This window comes from Haemorhous mexicanus, chromosome 1 (genome assembly GCF_027477595.1).
Source record: "Haemorhous mexicanus isolate bHaeMex1 chromosome 1, bHaeMex1.pri, whole genome shotgun sequence".
Taxonomy (NCBI): domain Eukaryota; kingdom Metazoa; phylum Chordata; class Aves; order Passeriformes; family Fringillidae; genus Haemorhous; species Haemorhous mexicanus.
The window spans coordinates 123,811,656-123,835,045 of NC_082341.1; the positions used below are offsets into that span (position 1 = coordinate 123,811,656).

The window sequence follows — 23,390 nt, forward strand, 5'->3', positions numbered from 1 at the left end:
GGCGGCCGCAGCCTCCGCGCCCAGGCGGAGCCGCCTTTCCCTTTCCCTTTCCCCGCCGCCGAGCCCCGAGCGCGTTATCCTGCGGGGGCGGGCGATGGCCGCGCGGGGCAGCGGCGGCGGGCGCTGGGCCGGGAGCCGGAGGAGCGCCTGAACTTCCTACAAGTCGAGGAGCCCAGAAATAGTTGCTGGGGTGAAGGCGAGAGAAGCTTGCTTTCATTCCCGAGGTCCTCGCGGTGTGGTGAAGCCGGTGGCTGCGCCCGTGAGGAGGAGGAGGGGGAGGAAGAGCAGCAGCAGCAGCGGGAGGAGGAGGAGGTAGGAGGTAGGTGGAGGTAGGTGCGGGTCCGTGGTACCCAGGGAGGGGAACTGGGGCGGCCTCTGCGCGGTCGTTGTCCTCATTCTCCGAGTGGTTCGCAGCCAGGACGTGCTGCTGTTTCGGAAGAGCAGCACTGAAGCGTCTTAGGCAACGCTGCTTTGTCGAAATTCAGGTACCCTTGAGGAATTTAATTTTGTGGAGGTTAATTAAAAGGCTGTTGTAAAGTATTATGGCTCGTCCTTTTTTTTTTTTTTTTTTTTTTTTTTTTTTTTTTTTTGTGTGTGTGTGTGTGTTTATGTGAGTTTTCCTCCTCTAGCAGCTCATAAAGGTGTAACTGCTGCTTCTAACCGTGCAGTAGTTTTCCAGGATGGAATGTGCCTTTCTTATTCCCCATTAAACTTAGGATACGTTGTCATGCGGGTAGTACATTTCATCAGAGCCCAGCAGTGTCACCTGAATGCCCTTACGGTTCTTCTTGCACTGAAGATTTCTGTGAATATCACTTGCTGCAGTGTCCTTGTAGCTAAGGTTTGTTTATAACTTCTTTCAGACATTCAAAGTGGTTTTATAGACACACACACAGAATGAGACTGTATTTTTAAGGCTTGATGTTACTCTATTTTGGATTCTTCTAACATCGGTGTTGTTTCAGTCTCAGTGTCTAAATATAGTTCTGACCTTTTTTTTTCCTTCACCTGCACATCAGTTTCTTCAATGACTGTAATATGAACTAATGGTAAAAACAGAAGCTGCATATGGAGGAGTATTTTCCTGAAGGCTTTATGATACTTTAGATTTCAGGAAAAATTGTTACTAGCTTTTGGAAAGCATTTTGGAAAGTTCAGTGTTGTTAAGGTAGTCTCCATGCATGGTATTTCTTATAACATGAAGCTAGAAAACTTACCTGTTTCTTAAAAGATACTTTGAGATTTTTGTTTAGATCAGAAATGCAGCACAATTGACTTGCCCATGTCAGTGAGAAGTACTGGTTGTTTTAAAAACCTTGGCAAAGCTGAAGAAGTAGGCACTAGTGGTTACATGATAATGTAACATAATAATAATAACAACATAATGTGTTAAAATTGCTTTCCAGCCTCGAATTCCCACCTGTGATGTAAATTACAGCCTCACCACATCTGATGCTGTTGCACCAAATTCTGTTTTCTGTACATAAGCCACTAATCTGTGAATCCTTATGAACTGAACCTTCTCATTCTCTGTGCAGCACAGAAATAAGTGAGAGTTCAGTGTGTGCTCTCACCTGTGGGAGTCTGTAAACTGTCCCTGAAGAATACTTGCTGTGATTGCACTGATGTAACATGATGAATCAACTGGTGGTGAACTGGATGGGCAGTTTGTATATTGCTAAAGGGTCTTTCTGCTGCTTGCTATTTATATTCCAGTGTTTAAGTTATTGCCTTTTCATTATCCAACAGCCTTATGGTTCTAGGCTGGCATCAATTCTGTAAAGCCCGGACTTCAAAAGTGTGATTTCTGGATTGTGGCCTGTAACTTGGATTTGCATATTTCATTATGTTACTATCCAGCTATATTCTGTTATATGGATTTTACCCTTTTGCTGATTACAGTGCATAAAACCCTGGAACTCTCTCCGTGTTCCGTGTGTTAGCAGCAACATCCGTTTTAAATAGATTGGAATTCTGTATTTATGTAGTGAAACCGAGGGAGGGCTGTTGGTGACTTCTGTTGAAGGTCATGTAAGAGCATGTCCAGTATATCTGGAATTGAAATGCGGTGTTCTCTCATTTCATTTTCATCCAGAGGGGTAAAATGAGGCTGGATTGTTGGCTTGGTGTTTACTGAAGTCTGACTGCCCTCTTATGTAGAGCTGACTATGTTGCAGGTGGCTGCTGTCAGCTGTCTGTAAGAGCTCTTCAAAGTAGTTTATGGTGCTGTTGCTGCAACTCTTGAGCTGTGCTATCCTTAGGCATCTACATTTAAAATTTCATTTGACCTGGTGTATAGGCAGACTGAGAAAGCACACCAAGAAATGTGCAGGTAGCAAGTGTAATACAAACTGGATTTTTTAATATATTCTGTTGTTTGTGTAAGTTGTACCATCTGAGACACAGTGATCCTTGTGGGTACTATGGACACAGGCTAAATGGAATTACTGGAGAATGGAATTCTATGGAAATGTGTTCAGGGTTGAAAGACAACTGCCTCTTACTGGCAGTATTTGTTCTTAAGACCTGTTTTATTACTCAGGGTTTGCTTACCACAGCAGAGAAACTGTGTTCTGTCATGTAATAAATATGAATGCAAATAGGTCTAATCCAAGCCACAAATCTTGTTATAGGCCAGTTAGGAGTAATTTACTGGAGCTTCTTTTGGGAGGTGGGGCAGAAGGGATATTCTTGGGTGCAGTACAGTCATGGGAAGGTAATGTTTGTCTGACTTCTCCCAAGTAAATTTGATAGAGACAGAAAGAGGGTAATTGATTATTTCATTCCTTTAGTTGCATTTTCACTTGCAGTCCTTTCCTGTAACTAGAAAGATTCAATTGAATTGGACTTTGCCCATGTTGCTGCAGAGGAGTGGTGCTACTAGAAATTTTTAAAACTGCTAGGTAGTGGGTGGATGTGTAAACAGGGAGCAGGCTTTTTCTTTTAGAGTAGTGGCTCAATTCTCAACTCTCTCAAATTATACTCTAGAAGGGAAAGTGGAGATAAGCCAGGGATTGACTAGAGTATTTTGGTTAGTCCTCTGTTTTTTAATTCAGGTGAAGTCTCACTAGAGATCTTCCATGGTGTCTAGTGTTACTGCTTTAAAAATTGTATGTGTGTAAATTATGTAGTGTGGTATTTGAAAGGATGTATTTTTGTGAATGAAACCTGTTTTCTCCAGAACCTTGTTATTGAACAGCTTCTGGCCATGCTCTGTCTTTAGATATTAGCAGTCTGTGTTTTGCCTTCGGCTTTTTATGAACCATTTGACTTCATGTACAGTGCCTCATCCTGCACTGGATTCTGAATATCTTATCTCTCATTTCCTGTGTGTCAGCTGCTGTCTGGTAACAAGAATGGGACACTATTTCTCCACAGAGAGGTTGAGAAAAAGTTGACTTTCTGGGTTTTCTACAAGATTGTGTAAAGTCCAGTGACATGTTGAGCCAGTGCATTTGTGGAGAAGACTGAGGAAGTGATGAAAAGCATGCCAAAGTTGATGCTTTCTCTAAAGTTAGAAGAAATAGGGTAGTGTTTATAGTGAATAATAGGAGTGCCTCCTGTGCCTTCCTTTCGGTTTCTTTATATCCAGGCTCCTTTTGTAATTGGAATCACAGGTGAGATTTTTCAGCAGCTGGTTTAATGATGGTTCATTCCCAAACTAAGATCTTCAGGGCAGATGATTACTGTAGAGGGAAGTGCCCATATGCTGTTCCAATGGATATGAATCCTGGTGATTCCTCCAAACGTGCTTGCAGGGAGAGTCCCTTGGGGGTTTTGTCTGTTCTTGTCTCTGCTTCCCTTGTCTTACTCAGAGAGTGAGTGTGATTTGCCCTGGCCTTAGAGGTGTTTAAGGAAATGTGGCAGCAGCTGGAGAGGCACCAGGTGAGTACACAACTACTTGATCTAGCCTTGGACATTCTAGGCAGAGGTTGAAGCATAAGCACCCAGAAGAAGGATCTTCTGATTATACAGTTATACCATCTTTAGGCCATTACCATTTTAAAAAGAAGAGAAAATGTTTCAGTCCAGAATAAAATAGTCTGATTAAACTTCAAAAACCTTTTCTAATGCAGTTTGCTTATGTAGAAGAGAGTAAAAGGAGGATGCCACATACTGCTAAACTGTGTTGTATTTGCCTGTTGCATGCAGCTATTAGGAAGCTGCACTGAAGATTTTATAGTCAGGCATTCATTTGTGGGTGTAGTAGATTTGTGTATGCTCTCGTGGTGTCAGGGTTCTGCTATTGCCATGCTCTTGCTTTACTGCAGGCAAGGGTCAGCCTGAAAATTGATGTTGTTGTGGCTTCCTGCAGGAAACGGTGAAAATGCTGCTGGCTTTTTGACAGCTCCCATGGAGAGAATGGACAGTGTAGCTGTTGATAGGCTTGAAACTGTGCCAGGAGGACTGGTGACTTCTGATCTACTCTGACTTTTTCTGTGCTTTCTCCTGTTCCAGGCCTCTGTAAGCCTGTTTAACTTTTAGCTATTTCTGGACAACACTGGTCTCAGCATTAATCTGTCTTGCAGGTTATCTACATTATCTACATCTTTCACTGGTGGCCAGGTTTGATTTGAGGGGTCTTACTTTGATATGTGGTTTTCTAAAATTCCCTTCCTCTTTGGTCTGTTATCAAAACTGAACCCCTTGTTTTTAGTTCCAGGAAATGCTGTTATCAGAGGTAGAGACTTCTCTGCTGACTGTGTCTGTTAAACTCATTTGTACCTGGCATCCTTCAAAATGCCGCAATTTCCACTTCTGAAGCTGTGGATAAAAATGTCTTTACTGTTTTCTCTCCATTATTACTTCATGTAGTTATCACAGCATTAGTGATTTTACCTGCTATTTAAACTACAGCTGTGTTCCTAACTGCAGCATGGTAAAGATTAAGGCACGTCTGTCCCTATTTCTGTAGTCAGACCTACAGTTCAGATGTAAGAAGCTCTCAAGAGCTGATATGCTTGAGGGAAATAGAAATTGAAAGAAAGCTCTGATCCGCCGGAGCTTAGTGGCAGAGTGAAAATGCAGTTCTTCCAAGTTTGTCAGTTCAGCTTAGTGTTGGTGACCCAGGCACGGCTCAGAGGAGATGCCTCAGGGAAAGAAAATAATCGCAGCCAGTGATCTTCCAGGCAGCTCAAAGAATGAAATGTGAACAGTTTTGGTTTCTCAGATGATTTATTCTTCATCTCCCCAGTAAGATGAATAAACTCTTCCTGAATTAATCTGGTTGACACTTCCTCCTTTTGTTTTTCAGAGATCTTTCAACTTCAGATATGAAATAAAGCTCAGTCTTCCAAGACTGAGCTTTTAATCCATACGGCTCCTGTACTGGCATTTAAAACTCTGACACTAAAAATAAGAAACTGGAGGGATGAGAGAAATACAGCCTGTATTGTGAAAATGAGTGCAGGCAACTTGGAAACCTTTGTAACAAACGCTGGTTTACAAGAGGAGAAGGACAGTGAGTGATATTAATCAGGGAACACCTAATCCATTTTGAAGCTTTACTTGTTTTTCTGTGATGAGCAGTAAGACAGATAAAACACAGGGGCTTATGCTCAGTTCCTGATACTGGACCTGAAGTAGATAAAGATTGACACAAGTGCTTAGTAAAGTCTAAGCTTAGTAAAGCACTTACTGGAAGTGGTGCCTGTTGACTGGACCTCTTAAGATAGGGAAGAGCTCACTTAACCTTTACATCTCAGTTTTAGTGTGTGGCAATGGGAAAACACTCTTAATCTCATGCTGGTGTAAAATTGAGGAAGGTGTGCAGTGTAACAAAGCTTTTAACAGTAGCTTTCCAAAGGAAAAGAGAAACCAATCTGAAACCCATGGTCTGTGTAACTGTGTTGAATGAGCTCTGTTCTAGTCAAATAAAGGTGGGGAGAGGCTTAACCCTGCCCAACATTGTAATTACCTAATTGGTGAAGTAGGAAACAATCAAATTAAGGTTAATGCAGTTGTAGCTAAAAATAACTTTCTGAATATCTTGCAGTATGGATGATCTATCACTTAGCTGTGATTATAGTGGTTGTAAACATTCCTTTTTGTTCAAGTCATCAGATAGGTCTTTGAAAATTAACTTAATTTTAAATGGCAAAAAGAGAAATAACAACATAAAGTTTGATGATCTGGCTTTTGAGAGCAAGAAAAATAGTGAATTGACTGAGACTAGTTGGGTAGCAAGAACAAATCTTTTCACTGGATTCCAGGAGCTTTGGCCTTTGTGCCAACACAAATATGGGTGTCTCTCTAATAGCAGAATTGCATTGGATTAGTTTGTGCTTTTTGGAAATTTATGATATGAAATATAGAGTTCACTTTTATACTTCCCTGTTTTAAGAAAATAGGGAGTTAGTGTTGAACTGGGCGCTCCTTTTTCCACTGGCTATTTTGAAGAGAACTGAGGTCTCCCTCTTTCTAAGCCACTTCTCTCATGTTTGTGAGTTGATCAGACACATCTTGTTCTAAAGCTGTGCTGCATTCAGTGAAGCACTTCAGGTGGCTGTGCTGTGCTGTGCAGGCCCAAACAGAGGTGTGTAGCTATGCAACATTAATTTTGGCTGCTCCTAAGCACTGCTGAAGCTCCTGTTGTTATCAGTGGGGTCCAGTAAATAATGTGCTTGTTCTCAAGGTAGGTGTGGAAAATGCTGTCCTTCTGTGAGTAAAGAGGCATCTAGTTGACACTAAGCTTTTTGCCTTTTTGATGGCTTTATTCTCAGTCTCTTGTGTTGTGCCCTTCTCACATTCTGCAAGGAAACTGAACTGTTCCACTGAAGGGAACCTTACACCCTGTGTTCTGCCAAACACAAAGTATGCCTGGTAAGGGGAAAGAGGGGAAAGAGGGGCAGAGAAGGTAAATATTCAGACACATGATGCTGCCTGTGTCCTTCTCTAAAATTCGCATGAAAAATTAGTTTTTCTCATGTCATCTCTCATCTCTGATGTGACATTTAAATGCACTCAGCATGTTCTGACAAATCTGAAGTGCCCTCTGGTAGAGATTCTTGCAGTTGAAAACCTTTGGTATTAAAATAAATTGTTCTGAATGTACAAGTTGGTGGCATTTCTCAGATGTCTGATACCAGGTTGTCATCTTCAATTATTTCTTCATGCCCTTTGTTCCTACAAAGTATTCTCTGTAGTGGGCCCAAATCTGTTTCCAGTATGTCTACACAGCTCAGTGAGTTTTTGGATGCACTTGTGTCTTTGGAGAATGTGAGTGATTTCAGTGAAACAACAAAGAACTACAGGTTTACAAAACAGCCATGCTTGTGGCTTTATATGTACATATTAATGTGCATTTCCTGCCAGCAAAAGTTCTTGCCACACAGGTTTTCAGCAATGTGAGTTAAGAGCTCCTGTACTTAAATTTTCCTTCTATGTTCACTTAGGGTAACATGATGGAATTCAGATTTTCTCAAGAAAAGCTGCGGATCTTGGACCAGTACCGTTGACGAGACCTCCTAATTGCAGCACCCAGAGCAGGGTCCTGTAAGGAATTTGTCACAAGAAACACACCATGGATCTCAAAGAGAGCTGCCCAAGTGTTAGCATTCCCAGCTCTGATGAACACAGAGAGAAGAAAAAGAGATTTACTGTAAGTATGTAAGAGAGTTAGCACTGTGGGCGTAGGCTGTTGGTGCCTAGCAGTGCTGCTTTCTCTTCTTCTGCTCCTAAGCTTCATATTATTTTCAATAGGTTTATGGAAATCAGTTTCCTTGCTCTTGTGAGCACTGGCCATAGTCCAGTGTGAAAAGCTGTGAATATTTTACAGTGTTCACCTGTGTTGCTTTCTGCAAAAAGAACTTGCCTTTACAAATTTCTGCTGATTTTACCCCAAAATAGCTGCAGTTGCTCGTAGAAAATATTTAAGTATCCGAGTACAGGGAAAATATTCTGGTACCATTTTTGGCATTCTACATGATTTTTCATGAAGACATTTATTTTACATTTATCCATGTGAAGGGATAAAGTGTGAATTTGGTTCTTTGTGGGGGTTTGTTTGATTGTTTTGACATCCATTCTTTCACAGATATCCTATTATACTATTGTATTTTTTTTTTGTGTAAAATGAAAAAAAAATACAAACCATCAAATTTTTTCAAAACCTTTTTTCTGTCTTCCTTCCTGTTTCTGATTCTCATGCTTATGAGTTTTTTCCTATCCTGTTCCCACTTCCTTGTAATTTCTCTCCCACTTCTTTCTTTACCTTCTGGATGACTTTCTGGTTGTGAAGTCTTCCTATTGTGTGGGAAATTCTTTGCATTGCATACTGAAAAATAAAATAGTGTGGTATGGATTTTTGTTTGGCTTTGATATAACCCTAAATGACAAGATCAAAATTCTTCCTTTAGAAGGCTCAAACTGTTTTTGTGCTCTTGTGCAACTTCCTCTAAGATTTTTTTTTTCATTGAGTGAGTTAGTCACTCTTCAGATGAGGAATGCAAACACTGTGGAAACAATATGGAGTTGCTGTCTGAAGAATACAACAAAACAATGTTTTACTAGGAATTGTCTCCTTTTCCTCTTCACCTCCCTTTTTTGGAGAAGAACAGTGCTCTTTGATTCTACAAGTGTGTAAAGATGTAGCTTGGGGAAGGAGTGTGCCAGTAAAGGGAACTTTAAACAAAAGAGAACTTTACTAATTCCTTAAACCTCTGCATTCATGTGAAACTCAGGTGAGTGGAAAAACCTTTGTGAAAGTCTAAACTTGAGCAGAGCAGTTCTGTTTTGTTGCCTCAGTGCTGGCAGTTCTGCAGTTAAAATATGCCAGTGTGGTACATTGAGCATGTACTAATGTTGTGGTTTCCAGGTCATTTTACTTGCGGGTCTGTGAGACAGCCTGGGCAATGCAAAGGCACTTTCTTTGGGCATGCCCTTGAGGAAGCAGTATGAAACATCAGAAATGGGGGGCAGAGGGAGGAGAGGGGAGAGAATCCAGCCTAGATTACACTGTGCAGAGGTACACTTTGTCCTGCTGTCTTCTGCTTTCTGTGCCAGGGAGTAATTAGCAACTTGACAAGAAGTGCTTTCACAACCAAGCTTTCGAATATTATCACTTATATTTTAGGATTTGAAAACAGAAGTGAGGGTCATACTAAACTTCATGGTAGAAACTGTGAATTCCAGCATGTGTCAGTGCTGTTACTGTGTCCCCTGTTCTGTAGCTGTGTGTAATGACAGGATCCCATCAGTACTTTGACAGGGAGTGAGAAAGGGGTACAGGGGGAAGCTGGTCTTAGCAAATTTGTGGTAGGTATAACTGTCTCTTTTGTTCTGTAAAGAACAGTAAGAAGGGTTCTCACTTGGGCTGAGAAGAAAGGTCAGAGTGATAAAGGCTAGGAAAGATTCAGGTGACTGTATAGTCTTCACCTTACCATTGCTCACAGAGTGTTTCAGTGCTGCTTCTGAGACTCTTCTAGAATGGTCTGAACAGAAACTGATTTTCAGCTCAAACCTTTCAATGGCTCACTTAATGCTGGCATGGAAACAAGACAAGTATGTGCAACTTAGCTTTTGCTAGCTCTCCTTTTCCCCCTCACACTTACTCTGATACAGCATTTTTAAAAACAATCATGTCTCTGAGCAGGAATCATTCTGATAATTAAATGAGCTTTTCAGTTTTGTCTCTGGAAGTGAACTTCTCATACCTCCTGAGCATTTTCATGATCTTTTATTGAATATTTGATTTAGTTTTGTTAAATGCTGCATACTTTTGATATATTTACAACTAACTTTTTTTTCTTTTTTCAAATGACTACATGTTTGCATTTTTTGGGTTCTGGCAGGAAACCTTTTTTGCTCCCATGTAATGCATGGCAACCAGCCTCTATGTAAATCCATACTAGTTCACTGTCCCTCATTTTTCAGAAGATTCAGCATTCACTTTCTCCATAAAAGGAGTAAAGTATTTCCTTGTTTTGGACCATATCTAGTCTATATTAATTGCTTTCTGTCCTTGCTGCATATTAGGTCATTCTTTTGCCTGTTTTGACAAATAGCTTTGTTTTGGTTTTTCACTTTTATCCCTATGCTGTTTGATGTCTGAGGCTTAATTTTCTCTTTTGACCTGTTCTCATCTCCCTTTACAACCAGATCATATACAGGCTTATTAAAAAATCTCTTTCAAGGGTGCTGTTTGTCTGATTAAATCTGAAAACTTTGTCTCAGACTTGTGATGTATAATATTAATCCCCAGCCCTGTGGAAATTGGGAGTTGTTTTTTTTTTTGTTTTGTTTTTATTTGTTGACAAGAAATAGTTTCCTTACTTTCTCAATGATTCCTCTGTCAAAATTGGAAAACAGCCTACCTTTTTATTTTTCTTTGTTTAATGAAAATCAGGCATTTAATCCAGGAGCATGAGCTACCACAAACAGAGTTGAAGGCTTTTAATTTCAGTGACTTCTTTTGTGAACAAATCCTACTGCATCCAGAAATAGCTAGATCCTGTCCTGTCTGTATCTAGGAAGACATTTTATGGTGATGTTTTCAGGAATTCTGTTGCTTTTTCTTCCTTTTTTGTGATTTTTACCCACATACTATGAGTTGTGATGCATCATATCTATGTTTAAGGAGTTTTCTAAGACCAAATTTGGATTAGGAATAGTTAGACTTGAAAAGGTTATTATCTAAGTAAGTCTACATTCCTCCCCCCCACCTTTCTAGAAATAAGCATTGCACATCTCTCTAATCTTTACATAGATGTAGCTGAGAGTAGTAAGACAGCCCTGACATGTCATGGTTTTAGTTTTTATCAGATTCTTAGTGGATATTGTGTGTTTTCTTACCACTCAGTGTGCCCATAACTGTTGGACTAGAAGCTATTCCTTGGTTGGGGTGTGCAAGAGCTTTGTTGTGGTGTGAACTGGATGACCTCACAGAGGTTTTTTTATGCTGTCTTGTGTAAAAAATGTTGATTGTGTCATTGTTCTACTCTTGAGAACAAAACTGTTTAAATTTAGCAGTTGCCAAGGAGGTGGATGTCATCTTGTATCCTGAGTTATGCTTGCCCATGCACTCTGCTGTCTGTGCTTCTGCCCAGCTACCTTGGCCCTCTGCTCAAGTGTGTTGGCATTGATGTGCTGTGCAGTCATGGGGAGCAGAGGGGTTTTGTGTTTGAACATTGCTTGCAGGATTTGATTGCTGTATAAGAGACCCAGTTCACAAGGACAGTGCTTAAGTTTTGCAGCTGAAGCTTTCGCTGCCTACAGCGTAGGGAGGCTCTAAAAGGGGAGTGGGTAGGTTTTATGCTAACACTTGTTTAGCAGTATGAGGCAAAATGGGTTTTCTTAGAAAGTCTCATCAGCATTCTGCTGGATGCTTCCATTCAGCTTCCTGTGGTCCCCAGGGCCAGGAACTGAGAACAGCTTATGTGAGCAGTTATCACAGCCTGGCTGCAGCCCTCAGGCTGAGGAACCGATGGTGGTGGCTGCCACTTCCACTGTGGGAGTTAGAGGGAGAGCCAAGGTGCTGTTGGAGGTCAGAAGGGAGACTGGGGCATTGGTCCAGCAGTCTGCATTGGGAATTAGCAACACTCTGCACTCATTTCCTTGCTGTGCCCATCCTCTTCCCTGAAGGAACAGCTGAGCTCCTTCTGGAGGTACAAGAAAGTAGAGAAGTGAAGACAGCTAATTCCCTGAGAGACAGGAGAAGCCTGCTGGACACACAGCTGCCAACCAGGTTCATGAATCCAGGGACTGACAATCTGTCTAGTTACTGAAGTCCTGTGTGATGTGGCATTTGAAAGGCCTGAAGTGTGCAGCAGATTGCAGCTATACCTCCCTTCATCCCAGTGTATTATGTGATATAGGCTGCATTTCTGCCACAGCACCACTTTTTCCTCCCTGAACAATTGTGCTATCAGCCAGGATTCTTCTGTATTCAAGGTGTTCAAATGAACAGTTATCTTCATACTTTCCATATGTACTTTAGGTTTTGGTGAAGGCAGTCTTCAGTATTTTAGAATGCTTTGCTTCTTTAATATTTGTCTTTATTATGGATTATTGAGTTGTTAACAAATTTCATATTAAATTTTAATAGACTACTATCTGTTGGTCAGGTGTTCTTTTTGGATATTAACTGATTTATGAAACTCCACTAAATCAATTTTGGTGTTAGTTCTTTGCTTACCTGGTGTTTAAAAAATTTTCTGTGATGTACCAGATTCTTTTAGTTGTTCTTTTAATAATTTCATCATGTTGATGTCTGTGTGACTTAGCTATAAGAAATACATGGTTTGATAAGTGCATTTACGCAATAAATTTAACAACCTGCCCTTACTTTCACCACGAGATTAAACCTGAGAAGTTCTACTAAGCTTTGTGGGCAATAACACTGTCCTTGTTCCTACAGGTTTACAAAGTGTTGGTCTCTGTTGGCAGAAATGAGTGGTTTGTCTTTCGACGGTATGCGGAGTTTGATAAACTCTACAATACGGTAAGCAAAAAGCAAGCTATGAAATCATGCCAGAATAGCAGAGTAACATTTGCAGTGTTATGGTTTGAGTTAATCCTCTCCTGAGGAGTTTGAGTCAACGTTTAATAACCATAGGAGTCTAATTAAAGAAGATGATGGAGTGGGGTTTTTAAACTTCGGTTTGTTTGAATTTCAGACTCAAAATCCACTTATTTGTCACATTTTTTATAGTTCCTTGGCATCATAGCTTAATGAAACTTTCAGCTTAGTTGTTGTCAAAACATATAAAATGTGCTTTTGTTCATGATAAAAAACCTCACAAAACATCTAGATAGATACGTTCCTCCTAAGCAAGTGTTTTTCTTTGAAGTACTGAAAGCAGTCAACAAATCCTTGTTTCTTAATAGAAATTTTGTAGTCAGTCATTGATGGCAGTTCATACCTGCAGTTTCATAGCAGGTATGATTTTTTGCACAAAAAATGTGGTTAGTGTTCAAAAAAAAATAGCCCCCTTCAGCAACCAAGTATGGATTTCTTGGATTTGTTGCTAGAAGAGAGTTTTGCTGTTTTTACATAGTGGGCAAGTGGGGTAAATACTTGTTCATATGTGAGTATGAGTTATGTGTGCTATGTCCATACTTTCCTCCAGTTCTTTTGTGTTTAGAGACTATAGTTTTTGCTTTAACAAAAGAAGAAATAATTCCCCTCTGATTCCCATGCTAAAATATTACCCGCTTATTTGTGCCTTCCCTTCCACTGTCTCTCTGGGAAGTAGTCAGGCCTTCTCTCTTCTGCCTCCTGGGCATGGATTTGCATGTGGCAGTGGTCTTCAGACACAGGCTGTGAACTTGGAAATGTCTGAGCTGAAATGCCCTTGGATACCCCACACTGTGCTTTGCCTGCATGTAGCAGGGGTAAACCTGTAAGGGATGTGAAAACAGAAAATCCTCCTTTCAGAGGGAATGTTGGTGATCCTGTTCCTTTGCCATGTTCTCTTGCCATTAGAATTGGCCTTGCTCTGCTGAAGTTTGTTCAGCCCTGGTCTCTCTAACATGGGCAGAGGTGCGGTCCTGGGGAAGCATACCCAGGAGGACATTTCCAGTTTCTCTTCAGAAATTTGTACAATATATACACCAAAAAGAATTTGTGCTGCTAACTGAAAGAAATACTGGTGTTGCTAAGGAAGAATTTCCAGCTACTGTATTAGAAAACTACTCTCTTAAAAAGGATGAGCGTAAGATTGTGCTTCTGGAGCACTTGAAGGTGAAGTAAATGTAGTCGAGGCTTGATTAGTGCCAAGTTTGGGGTTTTTTTTTTAATATATAATTCACTGTTGTTGTATATGATCTTCTGGTCAGTTTATGAAGTGTAATAATAATTGAATTATTAAGTGCAGGATCCTAAAATAAACTGTTCATCTGCTTGTAATTTTGATGTAGGGGTAGACCACCTGTGATTTCTAAAGCTTAAAGAATGTAATTTGGACAAAACCCAGATGCATGTATCTCCTGTATCCCATCGTAAAGCTCATGCATACAGCCCAGTGCAAGCAAGCAAATAAGAGAAAACAAAGCCAAAAGAGATAAAGAATTGATGGAGGAAGGAAGAAAAAGAAAAATAAAAACAACACTGAAATTTGGTTTTATAACCTGGGGCAAATAATTTTGCACTGTTGCTCTAGTAGTCTGTAAAATGAAGATGAGATGGCGTTTGAATTTAAAAGGGTATGTCTATTGCAAACAAACTGAGTACAGGTTGTTCTGGGAATGTTTTTTTCCCCCTTGTATACAAGCAGAGGAAATGGCATAGCGGAGCAGAATTACTAATAATCAGGTGTTCAAACTGTTCATCAGAAAACAAATAAAACGCAATTATTTCTAGGTACTTTAATGTCTAAGCACAATCCAATTTTATGTGTTTTGTTTTCAGCTAAAGAAGCAATTTCCCACCATGAACCTGAAGATTCCAGCTAAAAGAATTTTTGGAGATAATTTTGATCCTGGTATGTCATCATCTTGTTATTCATTTTGTCAGTTTCTTTATATGAAAATTGATCTATTCCAGCCTACAAGAAGCTGTCTTATATGAGTTTTGCAGCGGTCCTCAAAACAGTGACTAAACCAAAGTTTAGTCATGCTTCAGTCAAGAGCAGGAACTAGCGTGGGTAGGTGTTTTACCTTGTGATAGTGAACGAAGCATTGCTTGGTCGCCCAGTGCCTCTCTTGCACTGAAGGCTATAGCTCCTCCCAGACCTCCCATATTCAGGATTCTCATTCTGAACTCTCAGATGTGACCTCTCTCCTATAAAAGCAAAAGCCAAGCCCACAACTCTTCCTTAGCATTATGCATAGTCCATTTTAAACTTTCTTTGTGTTACGTGCCTCACAGCTGTCTCTGAAAAATGAAATAACTCAGGGATTTATCTTTAAGTACTTTTGACCTCTCTGTATCTGAATGTGCTTCCTTATACAGTTCAGGTGAAAACGAACTTCTTCTGTAAGTGGAACAACAACAGGAAGCTTGTCCGATGTGAACGTATTGTGCTCCAGTTACCAGTGATAGGTGGCCATTTAGCTGGCTTTGTACACAGTGAAATACTAATGAAAGTCACTTGAAAGTTACTAATGAAAGTAACCTGGATGAATTAAGAAAAAGGCAAATGGGAAGGCCAGGCCATTGCTCTGTGTGTTTGTATTATTCATTCAAGCCATTTTTACTTCAGGCTTTTCCCGCTGCTCTTTGGATCCCTCCCACCCTCCCCTGGCTTGCTGATGTGGTCAGACTGTAGTTTCATCTCCTTCTGTATCTGTTTCAATTGTTCATTGTCTCCTCTGCTGAGGAACAAATTGATCCAAAGCTGTTGAACTCTTAGAATGTGTATGTTTGGGTTTTTTAAAAGTTCTGACAAACAAACCTAGTTTTTGGCAGTTGCAGTTAATCATCTGGATCCTGATGTGAAATACTGTTTTATTTTTTATTAGAGTAATCAAATACAAGTATCCAAGCTCTGATGTTCTCTCCTGATAAAGATGTAAATAATTGCCAAAAGTTCTACATGTATTTTGTCTACAGGGACTTTTTGTTTAGTTCTGGTTTCTTTTTCTCTGACCTTGGGATTCTCAGAGCTGGCTGAAGACCGGAGAATGCCATGCAGTCTGGTTTGCTGTACAGGCAAATATGCAGGTGGATTTCTTGGAGCCAAATTTAGGAAACTGGAGTTTTAATGGGGAGAAAAAACCTCAACTAAAACTTTATTAAAATTATATATGTAAAACAAAGTCCTCAAACTTGTTTTAAATTTCCGTGAACTATGCTGAAATCCTTGAAGCATGAGAAATCAAATAGTTCTCAAGATGTTTCTTGCTGGGAGGCAGGGTGGAGATGGAGCCATGATGCTTATGTAAATAATTCTTTTTCTTAACACTGATTTATTGAAGCTTTGATGTAATGTTTCTGCTGGCTCCAGAAACAAGCTACATATTTTACAAATATTGAAAAGGTATTTTACTTCTGTAATCCATCTATGGGTATGCAGCATTGTACTATTGCATTGAAATACAGCAGAGTGAGACCTTTACATCCTTTTACCCAAAACTACCAAAAATACTGTCATTTAAATGCTCCAATTTTATTGGCACTTAGGTTATTTTAAAATTAGTCTTGTTTTTAAATTGAAAAAAATGGAACAAAAACCAGTCAGAATATAGAACCTGAAAATTTCAGATGTTACAGGTGTTTTATCTTCACCAGTATGGATAGCCCTGTAGGCTTAGAGGGGCTGATGACATTGTACATCTGCCACACTGAAACTGCTGATGTTGTTCACTCCCATAATATATATGATATGATATGGTATGATAGGATATGATATGATATAATATAATAATATCTGTATGCAAATCTACCTTTCTGTTAGATGTCAGTAATTTGGACTTATTAAATACCCTAGGAAATGTTCAGGGATTATATCCCTGAAACAATACAGGCATTTTTTTTTTAATAATTTGAATACAGCTGTTAATTAAAACTTAAATTTAATTTAAAATTTTAATAATTATCAGTAATCTGGATATGACAGTCATTGAAATGCCTTAAAGGTTAGTGCTGGAGTAAAATATTCTTTTTTCCATACAAATTATTGTTGATATGAGTAATGAAAAATAGGATTATTCCATTTTATGCTTTATTATATGTTAGAACTCTATTTCTATTCTAAATCCTTTATGTGTCTTTCCGTGTTACTACAGAATAGTTGCATGTCTTAAGCTTTAGACAAGGGAAGGGATTATCTTTTTTTAGTGTTGGAGATGATGTCCAAAATCTAAAGGAAAGTATTTTATTTTGTTATCTTCGATGGCTTTATCTGAGTGCCTGCCAGCAGGATGAATTGTGCAATTTTCCCCCTGCCGTACATACATTATGGAAATATGCTGCTTGGTGGGACTGTTCATGTAAAAACTTGACTTGTGCAACTGATGTCAGGTTTTGCCCGTGGCTTCTTGGGGTTTTTGTTTCTGTGGAATCAGGTGCTGAAGGGCTCACCTGCACAGCCTTCGCTGCAGTTACACATTGTTCTTGAAGCACAGGGTGGCACTTCTAATCCACCTGGCTTTCAACATTTTTAAGTAGCATTACAGAGACACTGAAATTTATTCTCTCATCTCAGTTCAATGTTTAAAGCTTGCAGTTTTCTTATGTAGAACCAATCCTGTTCTAAATTAGTCATGGGCCAGTTTCCTTTTAACTGCTGTTTTAAATCCTAAAAAACCTGAATAAGAAAATAAGCTGACTGATGATTCTATTAAGCTGACTGATGATTCTAATAAATCTGTTTTTTTCAGATTTTATTAAACAGAGAAGAGCAGGACTGAATGAATTCATTCAAAATTTAGTTAGACAGCCAGAGCTATGCAACCAGTAAGTAGTTTCATTTCTGTTTTATAAGGGCTGTTGAAAAGACATGAGATGAAAAGATATGTTAAATACAAAATTGCAAATTAGGTATTTAACCAGAAAATGTATTTTACCTGTTCAGAGCTCTTCAGTATAAAAAAATCCACTTTATATGGCCATCCTATCAGAAAAAATCTATAGACTGAAGAGTATAAAAGTGTTTTTGTTTTCTGAAAACCAACCTACAAATCAATTTGCAGGCAATTAACTGATCTTAACTCCAGGGGTGCAGGTTCCGCTGTAAACTGCTGCTGTGCTGGGCAGGTGTTTGTTTTGCCAGAGGCTGTACTGTTTGAGGGCCCTGCTGTCACTTGCTGCTGTGTTGCTGGCAGTCAGTCACTGCCTGCGTCCTTTTTTTGTTAAGAGCAGTTCATGTGTGCTCCAGAACTTGTTTAAAGCACGACAACCAAGTGCCTTAATTGGCTTGCTGAGATGGTTTGGGACGACCAAGCTGAGCTGCCTAAAGGAAATGGTGGATAAGCTTGTACTAAACTCTTCCCAGCAGAGGAAATGCAGGTGTGTTCACCACTACCAGTAGTGAATGGGAAGTGGTGTTAGGACAGAGTCAGCTCCAGTTAAATCTGGAGAGCAGCACTTCATGTGTGAGCTCACTGCTGGGCAAACAGGCACCTTCTTTCAGTCCAAAGCTGTAATCAGTTTCAGCTGAATCCGTGCAGCTTTCTAGGTTGCTTGAACTGGTAAAATGGTCAAGCTCTATGCTTAGCTTTAGTGTTGAGTAAATGTCTTTAATAAATATGCTTTGTTTAGCCTATTTGTACAGCCTGTGAAATTGCCCATTTCCCACAGGAAAAAAGTGACTCTAACAGAATATCACTGCAGTTAGCTGCATGCAGGCAGATTTCCTTTTTTCACAACAAATGAACTATTTAATGTCCTATCAAACTGAAATATGTACTTCCTTTCCTTTCTGGAAAAATAAAAATAGGAGCATTTTATATATATTTCTTTTGATTAGTGAAAAAAAATTAGTAACAAAGTCTTTACAGAAGGATACCTTCCCACCAGAACAAGCACTATGAGGTTTATGTTCATGGTACTATTCTTTGGGAAATAATAAAAAGCACTTTAATATAACAAATTACTGAAAATCAATCTATTTTGTTCCATTGGGAAAGGATACTGGTTTATTTAGGCTAATCTCCTCCTCCAGTTCTCAGTATATCCAATTACCAAATATTTTTGTTTCAAAACATACAATATTTGTTCTCAAGAGGTAAAATGGTGCTTTTTTTTTTTAAAGGACAGCATAAAATGGTGTGCTTAAAAAAAAAAGTCATCAAACCTCAAATCCACCTGCCTGCTTAAATTGTTGTGAGCTTTTAAAATTGTTTTATGATTGAATGTAACTGTAGAAGAACTAATATTCTTTAATATGGCACTTAGCTTGCCTGATCCTAGTGAGCTTAACTGACTTAAACCAGGGTTAAGACATAGACCTGATAGTGTTTGGTGCTGATGAGAGTGTGTTTAATAATAAGCTTATTAATCAGAGTTCTACAATAAAAACAAGAAATAGAGACCAAAGTTTTCCTTTTACTGTTCTCCTCTACCCCACCCTTAAAGAAATATTGTATTAAGCAGTATAAAAAGCTGTACACAGCTTTTAATCCACAGTTTAGTGCAAAAGCATTTAATTTTGTAGTAATTTCTGTGTTGTTTCTCTTTTAATCACTGCAAGGTGATTGTTTTTCTGAAGTTTTTTGCAGTGTTGCATTGCAACAAATCATATTAATAATTATGTAATCTGTCACCTTTTCTGTTGTGCCAGTGAATGTTATTATAGAAGAAACACCAAATCTTTGATCTTGGTGCTTGGAATTTTTTGTAAAATCTGATGGAAGCTACTCAAGAGATACGTGGTGACTGAGTCTTCACAGATAGTCCATCCTTGCTTTCTTAGTTTTGCTTTAATGTGCTAATTAAATTTGAAACTAGGTCAAAAAACTTAAGTAAAGTTAGTGATGTGCAAGGAAGACTTAGTGGGTTGTGCATTCTCACAGAATCATTAGGAAATCCACCTTCCACAGCATCTTTTAACTATTAAAACCAATATCAGCATGTCATGTATTTTAGGTCCTGCTTAGGAGAATTGTTTCACTAAAAGCTTAAGGATGATAAAAGGTGTTCTCATTTCTGGATGGGAAGGCACCTGAACATCTGAAGTGAAAAGCACAAATGTCAGATTCAATGTGTCCAAGATCTTAATATTTAAAATATTCTTTGAAACATGCAGCACTGTGTTCTTATTTTCCATTAGTGGACTTTTTTTTCTTGGGTCTGGCACATTTCTTGAATATTGTATCAAAGACAGACCTTTTGGCTCAATTAAAAAAATCCAAGAAAAACCTAAGGTGTATTGGAGTGCTTAGAGGGAGACCCTGTGACAGTTTTTCCTGCAGTCACTGCCAGGTGGAATACAGGGTGAGATCACTGGCTTAGTCCAAATTGGGAATTAGGTGGACAAGCTTCAAGCTGCATTTCCTCAAACTTACTGTGATAGACAGCTTGCTCTCACAGGTAGAATGCAGGTGCTCCAAGAAAAGGTAGGTATAGATAGGGCAGAAGGACAGACGTCTGATAATGTGTCCCCCTTTCTGACTGCTGTCCTTAATAGGAGCTGGGAGTTTGTTCCTAGTGAGCACTCTGAGCCTCCCTAAAACACTATACAACTCCTGCAAGTGGGCTGCTCGCCCCCTCAAATGTAGGCCTTCACTGAAGTATTAATGCATTTAATTGCTGTCTATCAGAACATGTCCAAAGAAAACCTGTTTGAAAAACTGTATATAATAGAGGATGCATTAAAGATGTAATGCAGTTATTTTTAAATAGTCCAAAGTAGCTCCTTAATGAGAATGAGAACATTTGCATAACACTTGAAGAACTCAAAGGATGACAATACTCTGCAACCTGTGGGGAAATGAGTTATCAGTTCTTTAAGTGAGAAGCAGGGTCTGAATGTGTTCCTTAGAAGAAAATCAGTCACAGTTTTTCTCTGATTTCAAAATCTGATGAATGTAGAAGTAAAGGTGAAACCCCTGAATTGTAGAATCTTACAGTACATGCTGGGGAGAACAAACCTTGCACTGTGTTATTGTCCTCTTTTAGAGTGTTACTGTGTTTTACTAAATAAGGGCTTTTTGAACCTTTGCTTTCTGTAAGAAAGATATTAGTGGTTTACTTTTTAAGAGAATGTGGTAAGAAGAGGGAGGAGTTGGACACTATTATTTAAATAAAATGTGTCTTAAAGGTTGAGTTCCTGTCCCTGGTTATTAATTTTACCATTTTGCTTCAAAATTTGTGTGACCTTTTGGGTTTGTTCATATTTCTGTGTGCATCCAAAATTTTTGTGTGGTATTATATTGTTTTTGCAGGAAAACTAATGCAGAATGACTATTACATAAGCAATAGTATTAAGCAGAGCTTGACATTCTTTTGTGTATTTCAGAGATAATCCACAAAATAAATTTATTCAGTCAATCATAAAAACCCAGACAAAACCAACTTTTGCTGGTACTATATGTACAATGTATACTCAGTGTCCCTTTTTAAGTGGTTTTCTCAACCCTTTTGATTTCATAGGTCAGGTTATTTTAGGAATAGTTTCCATGTATTCTTAAATACATTGAGTTAATCTGTGTGAGCTAATAGCATAAAAGTTATATCAATCTGTATAGCATTTTGCATAACATGCTGCAATTTTGCCTAAGAAATTGGTACATAAATTTTTTTATTTTTAATCAGTTGTTCTTTGCAGTGCTTTTAGAATTGCAAATGTGAACAGTGTAACATCGATCAATTACAATTCTGGCTGTTGTGGGATACCCTGCAACTGTACAGCAGTCTTTTCCTGTGAATTGATATTTTTATGTTTTTCCTGCTGTCAATTCAGTCATGAACAAAGTTACTATAGTAACTATTTGAGATGTATTACAACATGCTCTATTTAATCAGCCAGTTGTCCAGAATAATTAATACTGAAAGGTAATAAAGGTTTGTTTCTGTTTTTCTGTCTAGTGAAAAGCATTAACCATAACTTTTTATTCTTGATTTTATGATATCCAAATGTTCTGAAACTTGAATTGTTGCATCATGACCCAGTATTACTACAGCGTTCAAACGACTGTGATTTTTGTCTTCCTGGCCTCAGGATACAAGCCAGATGCTGAAATAGATCAGAATTTGGAGTTCCTATAAAGTGGGAAGTATTAAACTGAAATAACAGTGGGAAAATATGTGAACAGTCTTGTTGTGCTTTAAACCTGAAAGGCTGAAGGTAACTGAAACATATTTCAAATTGGACTTAGGAATACAGAATATAAGTGATGAAAACTGGGAGCTTTAGATAGCCTAGGATATGAGGTAGGTTCAGTAGTGCTGACAGAAAATTACAGGAGCTGGAGAAATGTCAGAAACAGCTCATCTCTTACTTCTGATCCTCACTGATCAGAGATGTGGAGGGTGAATGGATTGAAAATAGGGAGTACATTTGTTCCTTTCTTAAAATTACCCTATTTTATATATTCTAGGGACATATTAAAAGAGCAGCTCCATAGTAAGCTAGTGCTTTTCTTGTACTGAATGGCTCGTGTGGAGTTTCCTGTCAGTGACTGCCCTGAGTCCTTCTCAAACCACTTTGTCTCTGAAATGCAGGAAAGATTTCTTCCTTGATCAGAAGGTTGCCTTTTAGTGAACTGAAGGAACTTGAAAGATTCAAATAATCTCTTGAAGTGGTTTATACAGGATATACACAATACCCGTCTTTTTAGGATTTATTTTTTCCTCAGTTGTATTACATTATTCTTTACTTGCACTGTGCTGTGGTTCAGAAAGTTCATTCCTTTGATCGGTTGGACAAGCCTTTCTTTCTGGAAGAAGAAATTCTTGGAATTCCCTTACTTTCCCACCTTTCTCTCAGTCCTTGTCCCCCAGCCCTACCAAGACACAGCTTGAAACCGCTGCTGAAGATAAAATGTATCTCCTTAGATACTGTGGGAAGCCTGTCGCTACTTCCTGAAGCATTTGTGTCCTACAGCTGACTGAAAGGATTTCTTAACACTGTTTTGACAGTGTCCAGCCAGAAGGAATTCTGAATACAGGGTCACCATCTTCTGCTTTAAAGTGAATGGGGAGAGGAACGTTACTGCTGTGTATCTCTTGGAACATGTGTCTTCCCTTGGGATACAGATGATGTATTTCATTCCCAATTGTATTGGACAATTCAGTTCATTTTATAAAACAAAAATTTAAACTCTTCAGTTTTTGGGAAGAAAGTTGGTTTCTTGGTGTCTGCTAGCCAGTTAGAACTCATGCTTTCTTCTGATAATTATCTTAAATGCAGTTTTGCAGGGTTTCCTTCTGAAGTCTTCATATACATATACTTAACATGTCAGGTTTTTTGCAAGTCAGAAGGTTTGTACTGTATAACACACCTGGCAGTTGAATTATGTTGCTGTAAAAGAAAGTATTGCTTGTACACAGTTCTTAATTACCAGAACTTAAATATAAAACTTTGTGATGAGTAAGTCCCCTGTATGCTGCTGTTCAATCAGATGCTCTGTGTTTATGGCTGAAAATCATGCAGATTATTGGTGTGCTAATGAAGTTAACTGTGTTTCTAGCCCAGATGTCAGAGCATTTCTTCAGATGGACAACCCAAAACACCAGTCAGATCCATCTGAAGATGAAGATGAAAGGAGCAATCGGAAGGTAATAAAACAAAAGTAGAATAGTCTTCTGAATTTTAGCTACTTGAGGGCAATCTTCTTAGGTATATTATTTACTGAAAACTACTGGTACATTTTGCACTAAATCCCCTCCCTGTTCTTTTGAACAACTCAGTTCCACTGTGGGCTGTAAGCTGTTTTTCTGTCAGGTGTGAACTGCAGAGAGGAGTAAAAGTGATTGCTGGCTTTGTCCTGCTTATTCCCCCCTTGCTATACGGGTTAAAGAAGCACAAGTTTAGTCATAGCTTAGCTGTCAGAGATTTTGCAGTCTGTTC

At 38.9% G+C, this 23,390-nt stretch overlaps 1 protein-coding gene across 4 annotated transcripts in view; it reads left to right on the forward strand.

Annotated features, from left to right (window-relative positions):
* The window catches only part of SGK3 (serum/glucocorticoid regulated kinase family member 3), a 56,151-nt gene that overhangs the window by 21,975 nt on the left and 10,786 nt on the right, over positions 1–23,390 (forward strand). Inside the window, exons 1-6 of one of the 4 annotated variants that reach the window (XM_059861601.1) lie at positions 8–319; positions 7,395–7,600; positions 12,356–12,439; positions 14,348–14,420; positions 17,260–17,335; positions 23,011–23,098. In XM_059861601.1, coding sequence (XP_059717584.1) covers positions 7,523–7,600; positions 12,356–12,439; positions 14,348–14,420; positions 17,260–17,335; positions 23,011–23,098 — 399 coding nt within the window. In that variant the 5' untranslated portion in view covers positions 8–319; positions 7,395–7,522. Of the gene's footprint in view, positions 1–7; positions 320–7,394; positions 7,601–12,355; positions 12,440–14,347; positions 14,421–17,259; positions 17,336–23,010; positions 23,099–23,390 lie in introns of those variants that run through there. The other 3 variants (XM_059861612.1, XM_059861592.1, XM_059861622.1) reach the window with 3 other exon arrangements.